Source organism: Myotis lucifugus, unplaced genomic scaffold (genome assembly GCF_000147115.1).
Source record: "Myotis lucifugus unplaced genomic scaffold, Myoluc2.0 scaffold_54, whole genome shotgun sequence".
NCBI classification, from domain to species: domain Eukaryota; kingdom Metazoa; phylum Chordata; class Mammalia; order Chiroptera; family Vespertilionidae; genus Myotis; species Myotis lucifugus.
In genome coordinates, this window is record NW_005871102.1 from 4361588 (window position 1) to 4385983 (window position 24396).

The 24396-nt window shown below is 41.7% G+C and overlaps 1 protein-coding gene across 2 annotated transcripts in view; it reads left to right on the forward strand.

Moving 5' to 3' along the window:
- The window catches only part of FAM20B (FAM20B, glycosaminoglycan xylosylkinase), a 34097-nt gene extending 13420 nt beyond the window's left edge, over positions 1 to 20677 (forward strand). For both annotated transcript variants that reach the window (XM_006088957.3, XM_023753994.1), the window contains exons 3-8: positions 4554 to 4640; positions 8400 to 8509; positions 11367 to 11538; positions 11748 to 11939; positions 13847 to 13906; positions 16887 to 20677. In XM_006088957.3, coding sequence (XP_006089019.1) covers positions 4554 to 4640; positions 8400 to 8509; positions 11367 to 11538; positions 11748 to 11939; positions 13847 to 13906; positions 16887 to 17118 — 853 coding nt within the window. In that variant the 3' untranslated portion in view covers positions 17119 to 20677. The remainder of the gene's footprint in view (positions 1 to 4553; positions 4641 to 8399; positions 8510 to 11366; positions 11539 to 11747; positions 11940 to 13846; positions 13907 to 16886) is intronic.
- The last annotated feature ends 3719 nt before the right edge of the window (positions 20678 to 24396 follow it).

The window sequence follows — 24396 nt, forward strand, 5'->3', positions numbered from 1 at the left end:
ACAGTATCATACAGAATAGCTCACCTGCCCTAAACATTCCCTGTGTTCCACCTATTCATCCCTCTCTCCCCCTCTCCTTCCACTCTCTCTCCCTAGCCCGACAACCACTGATCTTTTTACTGTCTCCATATAGTTGGAATCAGACCTTTTGTAGCCTTTTCAGTTTGGCTTCTCTCACTTAGCAGTATGCATTTAAGGTTTCTCTGTCTTTTTTAAAAATATATTTTTATTGATTTCAGAGAGGAAGGGAGAGAGAGAGAAACATTAATGATGAGAGAGAATCACCGATTGGCTGCCCCGCCCCCCCGCAAGCCCCCTATCAGGGATCCAGCCTGAAACCCCAGGCACATGCCCCAACCAGGAATCTAACCGTGACCACCTGGTTTATAGATGGATGCTCAACCACCAAGCCACACTAGCTGGGCTCTCTGTGTCTTTTTGTGGCTTGATAGCTCATTTCTTTTTATTGCTGAATAATATTCCATTGTCTGTATGTACTACAGTTTATTTATTCATTTCACCTACTGAAGGACATTGTAGTGCTTCCAAGTTTTGGCAAAGTTATGAATAAAGCTGCTATAAACATTTATGTGTAGGTTTTTAGCTCATTTGGGTAAATCATATGGTAAGAATATATTTAATTTTGTAAGAAACTGTCTTCCAAAGTGTCTGTACCATTTTACATGCCCACCAGCAATGAATGAGATTTCCAGCAATGAATGAGATTTCTGTTGCCCCACATCATCCTCACCAGCATTTGGTATCTGTGTTTTGGATTTTGGCTATTCTCTTTGTTCCTTTTACCTGCAGTAAGCAGAAAACTGGGCCATTTTAGTTGCCTTGGTCTAAACTTGAACTGGAGAGTGGACTGTATGTTGTTAAACAGCGACACCTTTAGACTTCTGTAAGGATTTACAGAGATAATTTGTGTGTCAGTTCTGTAGTATAATTGATTTTTTGAAAAATTTTCTGTGAATATATGAATTTGAAATAGGTTAACATGATAATTCATACTCATTTGCCAGGAATTAGTAAGGGGTGAATTTTCTCAAAGTTTGTAATATCTAAAATTTTCTGTGTACTAACCTTTTTTCCCACTTCTTGAAGGAGCTTTTGAAAGAATTAAAACACATACTTTGGGTCTCTTCCTGGAGTAGGAGAAGAAATACGAGGCAATGATGTACAAAACTCAACTGTGAGCAGAGTTGTTGGCCTTGTGCCTTCATTACCCAACTCTCAGTAGATAATAGGCAGCCAGAGAACTTAAATATTGGGGTCCCAGAAATTTAAGGGATCTGCATTTACCTGGAACTGGGAAGCATGATTTATGGAAGGTGTGGAAATTAGGAAAGTTAAAAAATGCAATAGGCTTTTGGAGAACACAAGTCTGATTGGCAGGTAATAAGGAAGAGTATAGTTTCCATTGAATGCACACTGTTTGCCAGGCATTGCACCGACTACATTTGTATCTGTTAATGTCTCTAACCTTCATCACAACTGTGGGCAGTCATAGTACTTATTTCCAGAGTAAGAAACCGAGGCGTAGGGACAGTAACTAACTTGACAAGGTCACCCTGCAGCAATGAATGGAGTTGGCGTTTGGATCTGTTGGAGTGTGAGCAGCTGGTGTTGTGCTGCACATGTAATTCTCTTGTTTGTTTGCCTTCCTGTAAGTGTGATGACATGGCACACCCATCATCAAAAATCACTAGCTTAGTTTTGAAATGTGGTCTTTGACCTCTTGGTTTTGTAGCCTGAGAGATAAGCAAATAGATGAGTCATGGGCATTTTGTGTTTAAATAAGAGGATATCCTCTCCACACCCACTGTTTGTATACCAGAGAATTGAGGGTGAGATGGGACAGCAGGAAGTGTAGAAGTCAGGTTGTCCTGGTAGTGGGCAGTATTCGTACCAGTCCAGGTGCTTTGCAGGTACACCTGGGTGTTTAGACGAGGTATAAGTGGAGGGAGAGGAGCCTGGCTGGTGACTAGGGGAGGAGGTCTCAGATAAATGCATAAACTAACCTTAGTCTCTATTGCTTCATCTCATATCTCTTACAACCTTCTCATTACCTTCCTCTTCCAGACCGTGCTGAACACTTTTATTCTTCCCCCAATGCCATGTTATCCCTGTGCTGCTCAGCTTCCAAACATCCAGGGACTTCCCATTACTCACCAGACCAAACCAGTGTCCACAGCCTAATGGTCAGGCCCCTCAGTCTAGTTCTCCTCTCTGCACCCAACTTTTTATTTCTGTCAGACTGGTCCCCTTCTCACCACCACCTCCTGGAGAGCCTGTGTCCACCCCCAGCTCCAGGGGACTGTTCTCCTCCACCTAGCAAGCTGTATGGGCTCCTGCAGTGGAGATCGTGCTGAGTCCCTGCACACACTGACCTGTGCTGACTCCACCTGGCACTGTCGCAGGCTGGGAAGGTGGCTGTACGGTTAAGTGCTCGTAGAAATTGACTCCAGTCCTGACGCGCCCAGCACATTGCTACTGTGACCCCAGGGACTTCAGAGGCTATTTAGTCCTCGTGTAAGTGCAAATTAATGTCCTTGGTCAGACTCTAATGTCCTTCACCAGAGGGTAGGAGTGATTTATTGGCCGTTACTGTATGAATTTTGCTGCTGTGTCAGGGACTTAAGATGGATCACTGTGCGGAGAGGAGGAGCTGGGTCCTCACTGCTAATGGAGACTTGCCCCTTTCTGCACAGCCCTTTGTGGTGCCGGCTTTGCTGGAACCTGCTTGTCCATGTCCTGCTCTCAGAGGTGGGGGATGGAAGATAGATGATATGTAGGACCACAGTGACGCTTTTATTTACACATTTGGCCTTACATTGTAAAAGTGATTTTTTTTCAATGTAGCTGTCTCCATTCTGGAAGTAAATTGGTTGTCTCAGGTACATACTGTAGTTACTGTGAGGACAAGATGGCAGGGGCTGGGAGTGGGTAGAAGTGAGGGAGTGGTCTTAGGAAGTGCTGAAGGGGACCCTGGAGCTCAGCTTATCCAGCTGCTCATTTCATGGGGGCCAAAAATGAGACCCAGAGTTCTGACGCCACATTTCACACACCTGAAACATGAGCTAAGGGTTCGGGCTTTCTGACTCCAGTAAAGCTCGCTCTTTCTGATTCCTAGTCCTTTCCCTCCCCGCCTTCTCCAGCCCATTTGCAGAGGTCCCGGTTCCTCTGGCCTCACCTTTCCCTTGGAACAGCCTCTGATTCACTGAGAGGAATAGACTGACTACTCATCACCACAGGTGTTCCTGTGGCTCCACTGGAGTCAGAAATGAAGTACCCAAGGACTGCCCCCCAGTGTTACCGCAGCCTCCAGCTAAAGTGGGGAGAGAGGTGCTTGAAGTGACAGCTTGGCTGCAGTTCTATTTTAAAATGGAGACTTTTAATTTGGAGGGAGCCAGGTAGCCTAAACAATGCTTTGACACTAGAAACAAAAAAATCCATTTGAGTATATTGACACCGCTAAGGAGAAGCTGGTGTCCAGCCAGGTGCTGATGCATGGCTGTCTTCTAGCATAAGTGTTTCATCACTTTGCCTTGATGAATGTGTTTCGTGGACATGCTTTCACTTTATATTCCACAGTCATTTGTGTTGAAGGTCATGCCTTTTCTAGTACCATTTCCCACTTCCCCACATTCTTGTCAGCTTTGGAGATCCATGTGTCCTCAGTGGAGCAACTCTACTTCAATCTCAGTTTATTTTTAGTTGACAGTTCCCTGTACAGCTAATAGGACTCCCTTTGAAACAGGAAATGTAGGTGAACAGTAGCAGTCATAGATGAATTAAGTGTCTTTTTCTTCTCAATTAACAGGTTGGAGTTGTATCTATTTTTATGATTAGTGGAGAGAAATATGCCAGTTTTCGTTATCCTGTGTTTTTGTCATGCATATGATGTAGAATGGTGTTTGAGGTGACACAGATCTTAGAAATTGCCTCCTAGTCACGCCCCTAGTGTTGTCGATAAGGAACCTAAGGCCCAGAGAAAAGGGTTTTGCTCATTTCCTCAGGCAGGTAGTTCTTACTCCAGTCCAGTGTTTCTTCTGCTATATCATCATACACATAAAGAGAAACAGACCAGCTCTTTTCGAATGCACCTTTGCCTACTTATTACCAGAAACAGGTGTCTCAGGACCATTTCCCAAGAAATTTAAACTTCTGTCATAAGCCTTTAGCGGTAGCCATTCTGGTAAACAAACAACTATAGACCTTACCACTGTTGTGGAGATACGAAGATGGTCCTTGCCCTCCAGAAAATTACCTTGTAGTTTGAAAGTCTTTTCGATGGGGTAAAATAACATCTTCCGCGTTTTATTCATAGAATGACTGCTGCGGTAGAGAGAGAACACTGGTTTCTTCTCCACTTCATCCTCACCCTGTCCACCATGACTCGTGTCATCCACGATCGTCTCCGGGTTGACAGGGAAGGTGTTGTGGAGCAGAACCAGGCTTGCGGAAGTTTCTGTGCGCTGCCCCTTGTGCTGGCACCTGTGGTACTGATGTGTTCATGTCTCCATCTGTGCTTCCCGTTCTCTCTGCAGGTATAACCGAGACTACGTGGTAGAAGGCGAACCCTACGCTGGTTATGACAGACACAATGCAGAGGTGGCAGCCTTTCACTTGGACAGGTATGTGTGTAGTCACAGTGGTTTACTTGCATTGTTTCCTTTCAAAAATATCCTGGAAGGAGAGGGCTTGTGGACTCCCCCCTCACCCGCAGAAAGGCTGTGACACTAATAACTTTGACTTGTTACCTACTTTGGAGAGCTGATTGACTGATTCCATGAAATATGTATAAGCCCATCATAATTCAGGTGGTACTAGGAATACCAAAATACATTTTTCTTTTTTCCCATATATTTTTATTGATTTCAGAGAGGAAGGGAGAGGGAGAGAGAGATAGAAACATCAATAATGACAACCTACTGGGGATCAAGCCTGCAAGCCAGGCATGTGTCTGACCAGGAATTGAACTGTGACCTCCTGGTTCATAGGTCGATGTTTAACCACTGAGCTACACCAACCGGGCCCAAAGTACATTTCTTAACTCCTGGCTTTTTTGGGTTATTTCATTCTGGTCTGTCCTTTGTCATTATCATGAAATGAAAATGTTACTGGTAAATAAAATGGCAGGATGAAAACCAAGGTTTGAATTCAGATCTCTAAATTGAACTGGTCGTTTATTGAGCCTGGCAACACTGTTTGTTTGTTTTTTAAGTAGATCTAAACTAATACCAAAAAAGTAGACCTTTTTTGGCCTAAAGTAATACCGACTTACCCCCTTTGCTAGAAACACAGAGTATGACGTACATAGTGAATGTTATTGTCCTTTATATAAAACTAGAGGCCCAGTGCACGAAATTCTTGCACTGGGGAGGGGGGTCCCTCAGCCTGGCCTGTGCCCTCTTGCAGTCCAAGACCCCTTGAGGGATGTCTGACTGCCGGCTTAGGCCTGATCCCCAGGATCCCTCACTCTTTATCACCTGCTCGCTGCTCCTACCTCTCGGCTCGCTGCTCCTTAGCGCTACCATGAAGCCAGCCATGAGCCCGGCTTCTGGCTGAGTGGCACTCTCCCTCTGGGAGAGTGCATTGACCACCAGGAGGCAGCTCCTGCGTTGAGCATCTGCCCCCTGGTGGTCAGTGTGCATGATAGTGACCGGTCGTTCTGGTCATTTTGCTGTAACAGTTGCTTAGGCTTTTATTATATAGATATGCACAGCTCCAATAACCCCAGTAATTCCAAAGGAAAAAATAATAGACATGAATTCTATATGTATAAATTAGCTAGGGAAATTAACATTTTTTCAGCAGTAACCTTGTGAGTGAACTGTCTAGTATCCTAGTTGCTCTTCTGATCAGCTCATTCATCAGACACGTGGACAAACTTGTAAAGAAATATTCACAATGTTTTTTAAATGTAGCTGGAAGAAAATTAAGGTAAATTTTTGTCTTTTTTTGGATTAGGAAGGATTTTCTAAGAATAAGAGTGATAGTCTTTAAAAAATCACAAAGAAAAAGTCAGTAGACTCAACTAAATAAAAAAATTAACTAACATGTCAAGAAACATCAAACAAAATTTAAATGCAAACAAACCAGAGGAAAATACTTGAGTCTAATGTAATCTAAGCATTAATAGCCTTAATATATAAATATTTATACAAATCTATACATATACTCAAATTCTAGTAGAAAATGGTCTAAGGACACAGTTGATGGAATAGAAATTATTGATTGCTAATGAACATGGGGTAGGGAGCTCATCCTTACCAGTAATACAAAAAGTCCAGTTAAACAATGGGATGTTATTTCCTCCTGCTGAAAATGGCAGAAATGAAGAAAAAAACACACAAAAAAACCTTCATTGGCAGGAATCTGTTGAGATTCAGATGATGCCTCTGGCATTAATCGGTTCAATCTTTCAAGAACTCTAGCCTTATGTGTCAAAAAACTTAATATTCATACCCTTTGATGCAAATATCTAAGGTGTTTCTAGAAAGGACCATGGAGAAATAATTAGAAATTCAAAGATACATATACCACAATCTTAGCTGTAGCTGGTAGCAATCTAAAAAACATCTAATGCCATGAAAAGGTTAAAATGTTTTGTTCACAATCCCATGAATTTTCACTGCTTCTTTTAAGAACTAATGGGAAAGAGTTGGGTAAATCCTACTCGTCACTTGATGGTATACCAGAATTAGTCTTTCCAAGACCTCATTTGTTTCCCAATTTTTTTCATCCCCAAACCCCTCCCTGTTTCCCTATTGATGGACACCAGCAGTGCGTGAAGGTCATTTTCCCACATCCATACCAATACTTTATATATCCAACATATCAGTTTTTGTTCATCTAACATATGTAAAGTGGTATTTTATTTTGTAAGTCCCCAATTATTGGCAAAATTTAGTATCTCCTTATCTTTTCACAGCACATCACCCACTTAATTTAGAGTGAAGTAGTCTTTGTACAGAAATCATTACTTTTGATATTAATTAAATATGATGATATTTCCATTTATGACTTGTGCTTTGGGAGGTCCTTCTCTACCTCCAAATCTGAAAAATATTCTGTAGCCAGTCACCCGACCCCTTTTGTTAACTGCCACCTCTGACTTGGCTCCTCGGCACTAAGCTGGCTGCTGTTCTTTGGCCTGATAGTGGCCACTGGGAGAAAACATATTTTCCACTTTTCTCCAGTCCATGGCTCCTGATACTTTTCTGCTCTGGGGTGCTGTTTCTTCATTTCATTAGGATTTGACCACTTTCTCTGGCCTCAGGAGGTTCTCTCTATTTTTATGTTATTTTGACAAATCTGTTGATCTCTGCTTTTGTGGCTTTTCTAAGATTCAGTTTAGGACAAAGTCAGTCAGAAGCCCTGAACAATGGACTTTTATTGCATAGCCACTTAAAAAAAATTTTTATTTTAAAAATTTGGGGGTGATATTAGTTAATAAGATATTTGTCAAGTGTGTAGTTCTGTAATACATCATCTGTATATTATTGCATTGTGTGCTCACCATTTGAAGTCAGGACTCTTTATCACCATACCGTTGACCCCCTTTCTCTCTGGTAAGCACTGTACTACACAGCCATTTTTAAAGGCTTTGTAATGACATGAGAAAAGGCTCATGATATAATGATCAGTGAAAAACAGGACACAAAACATATTGTGTGTATATATACACAGGAGTGAGTATGTGTTTATATATACTTGTAAAGAAAAAATGCTCATATGCCAAAATGTCAGTTATTTTTGGATTTTGGAATTATGGATGATCTTTATTTTCTTCATTATAAATTGTCTTTGTGTTCCAGATCCTGCCCCTCCAACATTTCTTCTAGACAGGAAATTTCATTTAAAGAAAGAATTATTGTGCTAAACCATAAGATTCTACTTTTAGACCATTAGAAAAAAGTATCTGTATTTAATTTGTCCTGTGGGTTTTATCCTTTTAGATTAAGCCATATTTTCTGTCAATGTGCTGTTTTATCCAAAGCTTGGAACCCAAGTATGGATTTAGATTCAGGTTTTTTTTGTTGTTGTTTTGTTTTTCTTAGCTTTGTTAAAATTTATTTAAATTTTTTATTATGAAAATTTTCTAACAAAAGTAGAGAGAATAGTATAATGAACTCATATACCCACTCCCTGGAATAAACAATAGTTTACATTTTGCCAGATTTGCCTTATCATTTTTGCTGAAGTGTATATTAAAATAAGTTACATACATCTTGATATTAAACTCATAAACATATGTACCTCTAAAAAATATTTATACCTGTCAACAATTCCTTTACATATCTAACATAATTAACCATAATTTTTAATACTGCTGTTTAAATTATATCCCCAAAGATTTTTCTCTTCTGTTCTTCAACCCTCCAAACCAGGATTCTGGGTTTTCGCCGAGCCCCGTTGGTGGTTGGCAGATTTGTTAATCTTCGAACAGAGATCAAGCCTGTGGCCACGGAGCAGCTCTTGAGCACCTTCCTAACTGTAGGTAAGAAGATATAAAGAACTTTGAGATGGTGGAATAGTTATTAAGTTAATAGGGGCGTCATTGAGCAAGCTGGTTCGTGACTTCTTGGAATTGAAGAACTGAAGGGAATACAGAAGCAAGCCAGGCAACTTGCTCTTGGATTACTGGGGGAAATGGATCTAAAGGTAGATGGCAGGAAACTGAAAGTTTTCCCTAATGTGTACTTTGTTGTGTCTGTGAAGTAGGAAGTGAAATCATTTACTGATAATGTAAGTAGCTGGTAACTTTATTTCCTTCTGCTTGTTCTTAGCTAGACCTCAAACTCAATTTTTGGCCTAAAACTGTTATTGTCTGTATATCGTTGGCTGGGTAGCTTTTTTCATATACATGTACTTTCTTTTTTTTTTTTTTTAAATATATTTTATTGATTTTTCACAGAGAGGAAGGGAGAGAGATAGAGTTAGAAACATCGATGAGAGAGAAACATCGATCAGCTGCCTCTTGCACATCCCCCACCGGGGATGTGCCCGCAACCCAGGTACATGCCCTTGACCGGAATCGAACCCGGGACCTCTCAGTCCGCAGGCTGACGCTCTATCCACTGAGCCAAACCGGTTTCGGCTACATGTACTTTCTTGGGACCTGTCTCCTTAGAATTGAGGAATCCTTAAGGCAACTTTGTGAGAAAGTCAGAAATTCCCTTGTAGGATTGCATTTGGGCCTGGAAGATCACCACTGCCTTCTCCTACTCTGCAGAGGGTGGGTAGCCTGTAACTCATGTGCACGGAACTGGCTGCAGTCCCTCTGGGCTCTGCTCTCTGGTAGTACCTCACTCTGAGCTAAAATTCTCATTCCTGTTCTTGTGGGCACAGTGAGAATTGGGGCAGTTCAGAGGTGCTGTGGTCTCTTACCCCCGCCTCTTCATGGTGACATTTTCAGTGACACAGTGCTTCACATTATGACTTGAAACAGTCATTGCAAGATGAACTTCACGTTGCTTTGCTAGAGTGAATGGGTTTGCATTTAAAATGAGGTGAAACTGAATATTTAAAAGACTTGTGAGAGATTCATCATGCAGAGTTTAACTTATAAGGCTAGAGCAATGCTGTTCTTACAAATAACCAAAAGCATACAGTGTCACTGATTTCTTTCTTATATTTTCTAAGCACTTGTGCTTGTTCAGTTTTAAGCACTTTTACACAGTTACTGTATTTGATCCTCAACAAAAAGTGCAGTAAGTTGAGGAGGTTTAGCGGCGTGTCATACTTGAGAAAGAAGCTGAAAAGTTAAATGACTTTCCCAAAGTCACAAAGATACTCATTGTTATCTAGGATTCAAGCACAGATTTTAAAACTCTAAAATATTTAATTTGCTTATGTTCTTTAATATTTACTCATTCATTCAACAACATTTTGTTTAACTTCTGTGTGGCAGACTCTGTGCTGAATGTCAAAAAATGAATGATACCTTCCTGCCATCAAGGAGCTTTGTCTATGGGGAAGCCAGACATGTACCGAGGGCCGTGGAGGGGAAGGGGCCTGGAAGTCAGGGCAGTTACTCAGTGGAGGTGCTATTGCAGCCAAGTCTCAAAGGGAGAGTAGCAATCCCACAGGAGGATACAGTGGGAAGGAACATCCCAGGTTTGGATTCCTAACCTTTTTTGTGCTCAAGACTCCTTTGGCAATCTAGAGAAGCTTATGGATCCTTTCCCATAATGTTTTTTTTTAAATAAATAAATAGATGCATAGACTTACAAATGAAACCAATAATGTTGAAGTATTAATAAATTTTAAAAATTACAAATAGCAAATTTGTGATAGTCCCTTGTGCCTTGCTATTTAACACATTAAATAAGAAGACCTAGCAGATCTAGTAACTACCGTAATTTGAGTCTACAAATGATACCTGTTGTATTTGCAACAACAATGCTACTATGTTATGAAAACTCTGTGATTTCTTCTAGTGAAAAAGTCACAGATAATGGCAATACTGCTATAGTTTGCTCCCTACCATAGTAGCGATAATTGAAGGGAATGCTAAGTTTCAAATAGAAGTCAATTAAAATAAAACTGTGATTTTGTTTCCATCCAGTTCCTGGGTGGAAGACAGAGCACACAGTGTTGAGAAGAGCATGACAGCTCAGGAGACTGATTTAGCTGAAGTTAAGGTTCTGTGTGGGGTTGGAGACTGAGCAAGACAGGTGGTCAGGACAGTGTCACCAAAGGGCCTGTGCACCAACCTACAAGTTGAGACTTTCTCCTTAAGCACTGGGGCTACTAACATAGCCTGAGCACTGGGAGCTCTTGGCGTGAATTCATATGCAGCAAGTCAGAAGTAACATATTTAAGGATACTCTAGAATGGGAAGAACTGGTGGACATATTAAATGGAACATTCCAGAAATACAGTTCACAAGTTTTAAACTGTGCACCATTCTGAGTAGCGTCATGAAATCTCAGGACGTGCGAATCCTCCCCTGGTCCAGGGTATCCACGCTGTATACGCTCCCCACCCACCCTGTGCATGCCGTCTTCCTCCTCCAAGGGCTCTGGCAAAACAGAAGAGGGCATTCCTTTCCTTTCCTTTCCTTAAAGTGAGTTCAGAAAGACACTGTGGCGGTAGTGGGCTCCTGGAGAGAGATTGGGTAGGAAGGACATGGAGAAAGGGAGACTGACTTTTTCATATATACCCTTTGGTACCTTTTGAATTTTTTTTATACCTTGTGCTTCAATTACCTGTACTGTTTTAAATGTAAGTTCAGGATCTTGGTTTTCACAATATCTGCTTACCTAAGCTGCTCTCTTCTCCATTGTTTAGGGAGAATTTGGAATCTTCCTTTTTTTTCCCTTAAGTGTGTTTGGTTCCTTTCTCTCCTTTAGGAAATAATACTTGTTTCTATGGGAAGTGTTATTACTGCCGAGAAACAGAGCCAGCTTGTGCCGACGGAGACATGATGGAGGGATCTGTTACCCTCTGGCTTCCAGATGTGTGGCCTCTGCAGAAACACCGACACCCCTGGGGCCGGACTTACCGAGAGGGCAAACTGGCCAGGTAAGCGCTCCTGTGAGTCTGCTAGTCCTCTCCTGGGCCTGGCCCGGTGCCGCCCATATGCAGCCAGGGGTTCTGTCCAAGACTAAAGAGAGTGGTGGAGGGTCAGGGGCAAACCTGCTAGGCAGGGACGTCATCTTCTCTGTGTTGAGATAATGCAGGGACAATGTCGGCTCTTAGTAAATAACCCTGGTGCTGCTGCTCGCCTCCAGGTGGGAGTACGATGAGAGCTACTGTGACGCAGTGAAGAAAACATCCCCTTATGACTCCGGCCCGCGTCTCTTGGATATCATTGACACGGCTGTTTTTGATTACCTGATTGGCAATGCTGACCGCCATCACTATGAGAGTTTTCAAGACGATGAGGGTGCCAGTATGCTCATCCTTCTCGATAATGCCAAAAGGTAGGACCATAGGACTACCTGGTCAGGTAGCGGTTTCTAGGCTATCCTGGAAAACTCCAGAGCACACCTGACAGAAGGCATTTTTCCTGTTTCCCCGTGGACTCTTTGCTGTTGGCGATCCTGTTCTTCTGTCTTGTTCAGGTTTGCACCCTCAGGGATCTGAGAACTTTAAAAATGGAAAAGTAGGGTTTTTTTTACCAGGAGTCAAAGACTGCTTTGTTCACAGACAGCTGGAAACCAAGGCCTTTGATTTGCCACCACTCACATCATTCTTTCTTGACTATGATATTTAGAATCTTGAGAAATACATAATAGAACATGAAATTTGATTACTGTTCAACTTATTTTACCCAAAGGTTCATGCCGTTTAAAAGATTAATTTTTTGATAGGCTGCTTTGCTATTTTTGTAGAAGTGTTTGCCCAGACTTCTTGCTATCATGAGAGGAAGAGGAGTTGCTTAGTGATAATATATAAAGACAACTTACTTTTATCTTCAATAAGATTATTTTACTATTTTTGAATTAATGATTGTCCTTATTTTTTTAAGTCTGGGCTCTTTGAAGAACACATTGTATTTTCAATTTACACTCTGCATTTTCCATGGTGCCCAGTTCATTACCAGACTTTTGTTACACTTAATAGAAAACTTTTGTTTGCCGAATAGAATACTTCTTTGGAGCCCAGCATTGTCCAGGTCACTACTGTTAACATTGGTTGCTGAGACTAAGCTGAGACATGGGTCCTCAGCAAAGAATACTTGGGCAGCATTTGCTAATGATGCCAGCATCTTACACTGAGCACGGGCACCTCGTGCTCTGTGAAAGGTGATGACAGCTGTAGAAAGTGAGAGGCCAGCAAACACCGCCCTCCTTCCCCGGCCCTCCCCCCCGTACCCTGCTCCTTGCCAGCAGAGCAGGCAGTAGCCAGTGCTACATACATTCCTGAAAATTTTTTATCCTTACTTGTAAAAATGATCCTTTTTTTAAAGATCACGTGAATTATGGAAATATACATTGAAATAGTTGGCCTTTGCCGTTTATTATTTGAGGGCCTGCATTGTGCTTTGGGTTACCAGACCCTTTGGTTATTATGAGGAGCTTCCAGGAAGAGTAGGAGGTTAACAGTTTTTCTAGAATCAGTTCTCCTTTTTTTTTTTTAAAAAAAAAATCTAGCAATCTGTGTACTTGGGTTCTGGCTAGGAAAGAATTCAGAGCAAGACCCAAATTGTAAGAGAACATTTATTGGATAAAATACGGAGGCAGAAAAAGTAATTCCTAGAAGAAATGGGCTTAGGAAACAAGAGATGGAGTTCAGGGAAAGGCACCGGAGGGCGTGCTCCTGGGAAGGAGAGCGCCAGTTCTCCTTTTCTGACTCTGAATTACTGCTAAGATCATTTTTACATCTGCTTTGAACTAACTGTTTTCTCAGCCTCTGCGAGTAGTTTTTGCATTCTGAACCTGTTCATATACTTGCAGGGAATAGGATAATCCAAACCTTTTCTGGTTGGTAATTTTGGAGGAGAACAGTGAAACTTGTTTTTACAAGTAATGACCATCTGCTTGTTGGCGGGACCCTGACCGGAATAGCCTGTGTTTCTCCACCCACACTAACCTTCTCCAGGGTTAGAGGTCAGGCTCCCGCTCTGTCTGTGGTACCACGGTTGTGCCTCAGCACCTTGCTGTATTTTGTCAGGAGAGAGGGATCTTGTAAATGCGTATATTTGTTGTTCGATGCTGCAGCACAAACTGTTAGGAATCTGTGTCTAATTGGTCATGCCCTGTTTATTTTTAAGTGACTTGAGCTGTAGGAGCATGAAATTATTTAGGATCACATTTGGATTTCTTATAGAATTTGCTCTTGCTTTGATGCTTCTACCTAACTCACCGAGATTTCATTTCATTTTCAGCTTTGGGAACCCCTCGCTGGACGAGAGAAGCATTCTTGCCCCTCTCTATCAGTGCTGCATGTAAGTTACACACATCCAATGCCAGGTTCAGATAACAGTACAGGAGTGTTTTGGGCCTTAAAACTTCCTAGTACCTGAGCAGTGCTTTTCATGCTTTTCTAACCTAGAACCCCTTAAGGGCCTGACATGGAGGATCAAGGAAAAGTGGAGGCTGGTGACCCAATACTCAGAATTCATTTTGAGTTTTGTATGAATAAAAGTTTTCATTCTATTTAGTAATGTATATCCATGTTTGTTTTAATATCAGAATATAGTTCCTCCCCCCAAAAAATTCTAGTACAATCTGTGTCCCTGGTCGCTGTCTTGTGTTTACCTTATGGTTTCAAGTCGTCTCACTCACCACCACAAACATCCTGTGGGTTGCATATCTCAATTTGAAATTGTATAAACCAAAAGTGACATTTCCCATACGTATTTAGTGACTGATGTTATTTTTTTTAAGTCTATGCTGTAGAACAAAGAAAAAGTAAATCAAAATAAAATTAAAAACTGGCTCTAAGAAGCTCCTTTTCAGATCATGATTGTGGTAAAATTTTAAAGTGAGCACTGAGAATGAGCTGGAATCCCCACGGAGATGCAATTTCAGCAGCACCACTTCCCACTGGCCAATTCCCCGGGTCCCTGGGACCATGTGAGACTGCTCCTCCTGGCAACGCACCTTCTCTTTTTTCTTTCTTTCTTAAATGTACCTTTATTTATCTATTTTTTCCTTTTTTTAAATATATTTTACTGATTTTTTACAGAGAGGAAGGGAGAGGGATAGAGAGTCAGAAACATCAATGATAGAGAAACATCGACCAGCTGCCTCCTGCACACCCCCTACTGGGGATGTGCCCACAACCAAGGCACATTCCCTTGACCAGAATCAAACCCGGGACCCCCCAGTCCGCAGGCCGACGCTTTATCCACTGAGCCAAACCTGTTAGGGCCCTTTTATTTTTTAAATATATATTTTTATTGATTTCAGAGAGGAAGGGAGAGGGAAAGAGAGATAGTAACATCAATGATGAAAGAGAATCATTGACTAGTTGCCTCCTGCACGCCCCACCCTAAGGATCGAGCCCACAACCTGGCATGTGCCCTGACCAGGAACCAAACCGTGACTTCCTGGTTCATAGGTCGACGCTCAACCACTGAGCCACCATGGCCGGGCTTTTGCCTTTTTTTAATCGCAAAAATGTTCTGCAGAAAGCTTATCCAGGCAACCCTTAATTATCTTAATATTGGGAAGCAATGATACAGCCAAGCAAAACTGTATCTTTCAAGGAGGTTGTTTTTATATTAATACTTAGTGTTATCAGTCTGGTCCCATCAGGAGATGGAAAAAACATAGTGGGTTAAATGGGAAAGTTTAGTGTAAAGAATTATTAACTCTGATGCAGGAGTGACTATAAAGAAAACGAGGGCTGAGGGAGAGCACCCAAGAAAGGACAAACTTGGAAGGGGATCCCCTTTGTTGTTCAGCCCACTGGATGGCAGAGAAGTCTGAGTTTGCAGACGCGGGGTGAGGCAAGGTACAGGCAATCAACAACTGGCATCATGAAATACAGAGGGACGGATGCCTAGGTAGAAGTCCTCTAGGCTGCAAGCAAGGCATGTTTTTGGGTCTGCAGGGTGCCAGAATGGGCAGGTGGCCTTTGGCATTCTGGTTTCCATATCAGCCAGGCCTCAGGATGGTTTTCACCAGGCCAGGCTGAGGCTGCAAAAGCACCAAGGGCCTGCTGCTTCTGGGAATGTGGCTGGGGCAGATCTGCATATGATGACCTCGCCCACACATGACTGACCCACTGGGCAACAGCCAGCAGCAGCTGGAAAACTCCTTTCTTCTGCATTGTTCCTCGAGCGCCCTCTGCTGAGAAAGCTTAGGAGAGAGAGATGCTTAAAGGAAATCTGTCCATTACAGCAGACAGATGCTTGGGGCATTTGTAGTGTATTTAAAAATACAAAACCACACTGTTTCTTTGCTTGTTCATCGCTTCCATGCTTTAGCCAAAGTTTGATCTCCTTTGCTTTTTAAATAGTTGCCAAACAGGCTGCCTCTTGCAGAGTCCAACTTTTCTGCATACCTACTAATTCTCACAGTACCCACAGGCAGATCAGTACTTTTCTTCTGAGATAAACAAAAGATCCTCTTTACTCAGTGAAATAAGGAAAACTGGTATCCTTATAGTAAACTTTTCCTACTTATAATATTAGTGGTAGAAATTTTTTAAAATTCAAAAATGTAAAAAGAAGGAAATAAAATTACCCATTAAGATATAAGGATAGCCCTAACCGGTTTGGCTCAGTGGATAGAGCATCGGCTTGCGGACTCAAGGGTCCCAGGTTCGATTCCGGTCAAGGGCATGTACCTTGGTTGCGGGCACATCCCCAGTAGGGAGTGTGCAGGAGGCAGCTGATTGATGTTTCTCTCTCATCGATGTTTCTAACTCTCTATCCCTCTCCCTACCTCTCTGTAAAAAATTAATAAAATATATATTTTTTAAAAAGATGTAAGGATAATTTCTGTTCACACTACAGTGACTTCTTTCTAATCGTGTGTCTGTGTTTTTGTGTGTGTGTCTTTGTGTGTACAAGTACACATTTTCTTTCCCCATAGATTTGGAGTAAAACAGCTTCTTTACTCCCACACACCCAATATCATAGACATTTTCTTTACTCCTTTTAACGTCTGCATGGTATTTAACTTAAGTGGATGAGCCATAACTTACTTAATTATTTACCAATTGTTGGACATTCAGTTTGATTCACATTTTCTTTTTATAAATAGCACTGCAGTGAGCATGTATAAATCTTTGTATTACCTCTCATTAATTACCTAGAAAAAATATCAAAATGTGATAATGTGACTTACTCATACTGACTTTTTTAGTTGAGGTATTTTACATACTAATTTCTTTACTTTTGTTTGCCAAGCAGACTTTAAACTCTTTACTAGTGAAAGGTCTTATGTAACCCATCCGAAACCTTCTTCTTCCAGCATTCGGGTTTCTACCTGGAACAGACTGAATTACCTAAAGAATGGTGTGCTGAAGTCTGCCTTAAAATCTGCCATGGCCCATGACCCCATCTCCCCAGTGCTGTCCGACCCGCACCTGGACGCTGTGGACCAGCGGCTCCTGAGTGTCTTGGCCACTGTGAAGCAGTGCACGGACCAGTTTGGGATGGACACTGTGCTGGTGGAAGACAGGATGCCTCTCTCTCACTTGTAATTTGCAGCACAGAATAACTGAAACTTCTTTTTACAAAGATAGAGAAACAGCACAATCAATTCCAAATGGTATGAGATGGATTGGAAATGGCCGGCAGCAAGTTCTGGTGATGGGACAGAGTGGCCTTGGATTTCATTGGTGTTTTCCATCGTAGAAACTGAAGTGAGGACTGTTAGTTCAGAACACGGAATATTCTGCTGAGTTACCTGACGTCCTCGGCCCTTGCCCATTCTAGTGGGCATTGCAGTTGGTCAGTCTTAAGTCTCATGCCAAAGGACAACAGGTGTGACGTTTGGACAGGTTCATGCTGGGATTGGTTCTGGAGTGGGTATTTGGAGTTCATTCTGACCATACCTGTGGATTTTCTGAGAACACTTTGCAATCTCTTGAGTCCTTTTTTACCAGGACTAGTCAAATTGAGAATTTTACTGCCTCCTGAGGAGTGGCAGCAAGTAAAACCTGGCATTTTGTGGAGCCAAAGGAGCAGGCTCTGTTGGAGGGGGTATGTTTAGAGGGAGAACAAAGGCAGGAAAGATGTTTGGGCTTTTCAGCGATTAGGCAGCAGCACTTTTGATGATTCTTGGAGGAGGGAAGAAGGGAGAGAGAAGGTGACCGGAATCAGGGAGATGACTGGATTAGCGAAAGCAGGTTCCCCTGGGTTTTATTTAAGTTCTTAAGGTGTGTAAAAGCTAATGTGACTTGTACCTGAGTAAAGTTTGCGTTCTCACAGCTGTGTTTCAATTAACCAAAAAATTGTCTCTGGAGAACTTATTGTTACAACCCAAGCATGATTCTCTTATGAGACTTTTATTTCTTTATTTTGCCCAAAGGAGACAAATCCTTTCCATTTAACAAAGCAAACAAAAAATACCTTGAATAACAGGTTACTTGTGACCTCTGCCATCCTGGTTTCTCTTCTGAGATGACTTTCCACCTCGGCCTGTAAGGCCTTGGAAGCTGCTATTCCCAGAGACTGGCAACTCTGATTGTGCCTTTCTTGTGAGAAGAGCCAGCTCACTCTGGCAGATGAACGTGTACATCCTGCTGCTGGCTGGGCTGACTTATGACTTGAGCCATGTGGATGACTGGAAACAAAGATTTAAGCCTTCTGAGCCTTAAAACTAAGGAGGTTGTACCAGGAAGAGCCTTAAGATTTTGAGTTATGTCAAACCCTAATTTCATCATTTAATCTTGTTTGGAGTTTCTAACCCGTGTTCTGTCTCTTGTTAGCATTCTCAGATTTCAGGTTGCTGAAACACAGGCTTGGTTCTGGGTTCTGGCGGAGAGGTTGTGCCATGTAAGCAGTCGCAGTAAAATGTAGGCCAGAGGGCGGCAGGCCTGTTGTGCCCGCTCAGTGTGTCCTCAGCGCTGTGTGCTGTTCCAGTTCTGCGCTTCTGTCAAGCAGAGACTAATATCTAACAGTGTGGTTGATGCCAGCCATTGGAGACCAGTTGTAAGCAACCGCCCTTTCAAAAGCAGTTTAGAATTTATGTCCCAACGTCCTCGCATTGAAAGATAACTAAGTATCCTGTGACTACTTTAAAAGAGCATGAAATTAGGATACTTTTGTACTTTGTATACACATTTTGAGATGTACACAAGAATGGGCTGAGTTATTTATTGAATTTTACAAGACAGTATTAGCACAAAACACTAAAATAGTGTTGACAAAAGGCGGTATCGATTCCAGCTGTAAGGCCGTTGACTGTGTACATGCCCAGAAATCCAGTTGATGAGGAGGATACCTTGGGGAGTGCGTACCTCGCAGGAGCAGCGAGCCAGCGGGAGGGAGGGAGGGAAAGATGTCAGCCCCACTCTCCTGGGTAAATGTTCGCTGAACTAAATTGGTTAGTGTTCTTTCAGCACATGTCCCTCTAGTGTGCCACACTGGAATGCATAAGAGTTGTTCGCAGACTGCGAACTTTATTCATAATGTTGAGGCAGAAGACTGTGCTGAGGAAAAGAGCTGGAGAGAAACCTGCTTTGAAACTGTCTCATCCCTTTTTAAAACATTGCTGAAAATGAATAATTTCCTTCTTTCCCTGCTGTTTAAAAATTCATGCTCTTAAAAGATGTTCAGATCTGGAGTGGTTAAAGTTATAACTGTGCTGATTACATGACAAAGAATATAAATTTATATTCGAAGTCAGGGTTGGATTAAGCAAGAAAAGTATGTTTGGGTGAACCTCAGAGAAAGTAAACCAAACATAGCCCTGAAAATCAGAAATACTAAGTTTTATTTGAAAAAACCAGGTAGATATCTCTTCAGAAGTTTCTAACACTGTTCCCTTGATGGTTTATTTATTAGAATCTAGCACTATTAGTCAGACAAGTCATTGGAAAGGTTTTTGGTCAGCTCGAAGTAGAGTGTGTCTAGCTGACACCTAAAGGTAGATGTGAATACGTTTTAATATTATAAAGCTAGGAAAATCAGAAGTGACTGCTATTTCCTTATCTCCTTCTACTTCTTAAATATGTTTATTCCAGAGTCTGACTAGGGAAATATGAGGAGAGAGGTTTCATTCTAAAACTGTTCTTTAATGTGAGTCTATATTGTGGGTTTGGCCATAAGTAAATTTCTGTGCAAAACAAATTATAGACAGGATCTGATTTGTTCAGTAGTATATTAGTAAGGCATTTGCATTCAGAATTAATGTGTCAAATGAAACTTAAGAAAGAAATGGGAGAATTTGGGTACATCCACTTCATATTATTTTGGGAAAGATTAATCCTATACATGGCAATTTTTTCGATGTTCTTCCAAAGAAATCCATCTTTTCTCAAAACCGAAACAAAAGGCTTTTGGCCTCCCGTTCTCATCCACCATATTCCTTCAGCCTCCCTTCTCAGTGGCCCCCGTATTGTATTCTTGTTTGACCAGCAAGTGACCACACCTTCGTAATGGTAATACAGCATCTGTCAGTGAGCTAGCTGACTTGTATCCTGGGAGCTTGAGCTTCAGGAAACATGAGTAAAGATATATGTGTGTATATAGTCATATATGTATTCTAGCAAGAAAAAATGTATTTATTTTGACACAGGGAAACACTGATTTATGTTGCTGAAGAACTTGAAGCTAGTGAAAGGTTCTCTTCTCAGTCTCTGAGTGTGGACCCTACGTGCATAGAGATCATTCATTCAGTAAACGCCTACTGAGCACTCTGGTGAGCCAGCCCACTAGGCACATGTAGAGCCAGATAGACCTGACTTCACAGAAATTCTTGTACAGGGAAAGCCAGTTTTTCTTCCTCCAATTTCTCAAGTCTGGATTGAAAGGTAGGGGCTGCCACAGGTTTTTAAGGAACGAAGGGGTTACAAATACAGAATGTTTGGGGGGAACTGGGAATTACTTAGTGGGAAGCTAATTTATTTGCTTAAAAGGGAAGTGTAAGAACACCACTCTGTTTTGATCTACCAAGGATTTCCTCCCAGAGCTATTGCACAAAGAGAGGTTGTGCTGGGTAAGTCACCAAACAAGACAGATGTACACCTAAATTTCTAATATGTTCTATGGGTTTCAATTCTGAAAAAAGAAAATTAATAAAGATTTTAATAAGTATTGATGTATCATGTTTTCCTCTTATTCTTTCTCCCCCCGTTTCAGGATACTTCCTGTGTTTTCTATTTCATTTTCCTACCTATTTTAGCAGGGGGACAGAAGATTACATCTTATACTTTCACAGGATCTGATGGATGAGACCTTTAGCTTCCTTAGGAGTCTTCAAAAGGCCCAGACCACGTTGTGACTGGGCCTTTTTGTACATTTAGTTAACTCAATTCTTGCAGATTCTTTAGAGATAAAAAATTATGAATCCCAAAGAACTTGTCAGGGCAGTACCGCAGAGGCACGGAAGAGAGGACCAGGTGCCCTGATTATAATTCTTAGGACACTCAGATTTTTAACTTTTTTTATAATTTAATTTTTTTGGTAAAGCCTCACCTGAAGATATTTTTCCCATTGATTTTCAGAGTGGAAGGGAAAGAGAGGGAGAGAGAGAGAGAAATATCAATGTGAGAGAGAGAGACATCAATTGGTTGCCTCCTGCATGTGCCCCAACAGGGATCGGGGATCAAACCTACAACAGGCACATGCCCTTGAACGGGAATTGAACCCGAGACCCTTTTGGTGCACAGGCTGAGGCTCTAATCACTAAACACACCAGCAAAGGCCCAGATTTTTAACTTTTGAAATGGAAATCAAGTATCATAAGTCTCAATCAGACAACTGAGCAGTGTTCTTAAGACTTTTTTACTTGATTTGCAGCATTTTGTGCCAGTTTTTGTCATTTGTACTTGAATACCAATGGAAGGCTGAAGCCTAAGACATGTTCTTTTGGGCTCACGTCAATCCTTTTCCAGGCGAGATTTCGGGCTTCATTTGCTTCTCAAGCGTATCAGAAAGACGGGGAGTAAAGCTTGAAAAGGCAGCTGGGAGTAGGGAGGGCATGCTTCTGTTATGGGCTAATTTTACCCAGTGTGTTTGCCTATAAGAACTTTTTAGCAGCCCTCATTTTGTAAGAGACAAGAATGGTCATAATTACTGGTATAACATGAATGGGTTTTTTAAAAAATATTTTTATTGATTTCAGAGAGGAAGGGAAAGGGAAGATAGAAATATCAATGATGAGAGGGAATCATTGATTGGCTGCCTGCATGGGTGGGTTTTGTAAGGTAGGTTGCTATATAAATCCTAGGGAGTAATCCTAGTAAGTGATGATTTATAAAGTATTTGATCTTTCTTTAGTAGACATTTGGGCATTGTGCTCTGAGCCATGGATGCCATCGAGATGGTAATGACTCCCTTTCTTCAAAGAGCCTGTAATCCTAGCAGAAGAAAGCTGCTTGTGAAGTACCAAATGCCTCAGGAATGACGTAAGTTCATTACAATGAAAATAAGGCCCAGGAAAGAACCATGGGTGTTTGGAGGGGGAGAGGTAGACAGGATCCCCATTGAAGAAGCGATTGACCCAGGCCTGACATGCGTGTAGAATCCCTGACTCCAGAAATGCAGAGCCTCCTGGGCCTGTGCTCTGTGGTTAGTACCTGGGTCACCAGAAATGTCCAAGGCTTTCCTGTGGTTCTGGCCAGTTGTGCCCTGTCTTTGGGAAGGACACAGTCCACTGTGATGTCTCTGTGGCATTGTTTGTTAAACAAAGGAGCCGCTGGCATATAGACAAGTTGTGAAAACATTCATTTTATGTTTTCAGAGTTTGCTTTTTGCATGCCAAGCTTATTTGGAGATAGTTTGATTTTTACCCAAAGATTGTTTTCAAGGCCAATGGTGTTTTCTGACTGTCTTCAGTAGGGTGGGGGATTGTCCCACTCAGATGATAGTGAAGTTACTGGGGGCCCATTTTCTCTTAGCAAGACTGTTAAGATGCAGAATTTGTTGCTGAGGGTCCTTGGACCACACTGATCGGTTTTGCTGCCTGTAGTTTTCACATGTGCCTTTAGAGGTCCCCATCCTCCATGAGATTTGCTCCTAGAGTTCAACCCATAGGAAATGTTAGCCGTTTATTGAAATTAGAGGCTGTCTAAAAACTGGATTCATTGTTTCTTTTTATCTTTAATTTTTTTATTGATTACAGAGAGGGAGAGAGAGATAGAAACATCAATGATGAGAGATAATCATTGACTGGCTGCCTCCTGCACGCTCCACACTGGGGATCGAGCCCGCAACCCAGGCATGTGCCCTGATCTGGAATCGAACCTCCTGGTTCATAGATGCTCAACCACTGAGCAACACTGGCCTGGCTCTTTTTCATTTTGATTCATTGTTTCTATGTGGTACTGACTCTGGTGAAAAAATGTTTAGCTCTATTCCTTTTAGAAAAGGAAATGTCTTCTTGAAATCAAGTTGCTTGTCCAAGAATTTGCCATCTACCTACTTTATTTCCCATGAAATGTAAAATTTAAATCAGAATATCTCAGAAATTACCAGTTAGTGCTACATGAAAGTTACAGTAAAGAGATTATTTTCCAGTCTTAAAATTTGGATTAAAAAAAACACAGGTTAATTCTAATAATTTTATCACCATACATTCACATGTAAACTTCACTAGTACAAATAAAGCCATTCAGACTTGGAGTACCCATCCAGAGCCTCGTCCAGGGTGAGGCATATGTGATCATGAAAGATAACGTGTAGTTGAATTAGCCCATTGATCTTCACAGCATCTCTATAAACTGACTATTTTATATTATCCCCATTTTATAGGTGAGGAAACTGACACCCAAGGTCACATACAGAAAATGGTAGGGGCCAGTTAACCAGCATATTAGATTGTCATTCATGCTCGAACATTTACTGAATGAGTTAATGTTTTCAATTTCTGAGGAAGTATAGCATGTTCCTTGGTGAGTGTCCCCTGAAGGGTTTCATGAGCTGGACTTGTGGACTGGGCACTGTTCTCTGGAAGGTTTGGGTTCAATTTTGACATCACTCTGAGTGGCTAAGATGTACAATATACTTAGATAACAGTACTCTACAATCTGGCTCTTGTATCCTAACCAAGGTACTTGCCTGATTTCTGAAAGAAGACCCGGTGAGCTGCTGAGGAAGGAGCAGAGACTGGGAGGAACAGGTGAATCGATTTGCTTGTGACGTTAGTGAGAGATGGCGCTAGGATTCACTTTACTGGCGGGAGAGTCCAACCTCAGAGCCATTGAGCCTATGACAGTAGCCAAGTCCCCTGGACTCTAGACAGCAGTTTCTTCTTAACACATTTCATACCGCTCAGGAGTTTTCTCGTGTTTCACGCGCCATCTGTTAAGGACCGCTCACGAGTGTTCTCGTTTTTCACGCCCGTGGAAAAAGGAGCGAATCTAGATACTTATGTAAATTTTGTTTGGTCCCTCTTCATAGAGGAAAATGTTTTGCGCAATACCATACGTTAAAAAAGTACTAGGAACTTTGTTTAATTGTTTTTGTAAATAAAAATGTTATAATTATTGAAAAACATCATCTAAAGTGCATTATGATGATTTAAATAACGTGCAGTTTGCCCAAAAACGTGCGGTCCCTGGCGTATGTCTTAGAGATTTCTATGCGGTACGCAATGTGTTAAGACAAGGTGGCTGTAGGCCAGTGAATTCAGTAAGTCAGGCGACAGAAAAATGCTTTAAGCTCTTCTGAAATCTAACCTGGCAGGATGCACGTGGTATGGGAAAGGCGGCTGGGGAACGGCCCTCAGGTCTTTTGCCAGTGGTGTCAGAAGCTGCTCATGGTCACAAGCGCTTAAAAATTGCAAACATAGCCACGGAAGTTCCACACAGTGC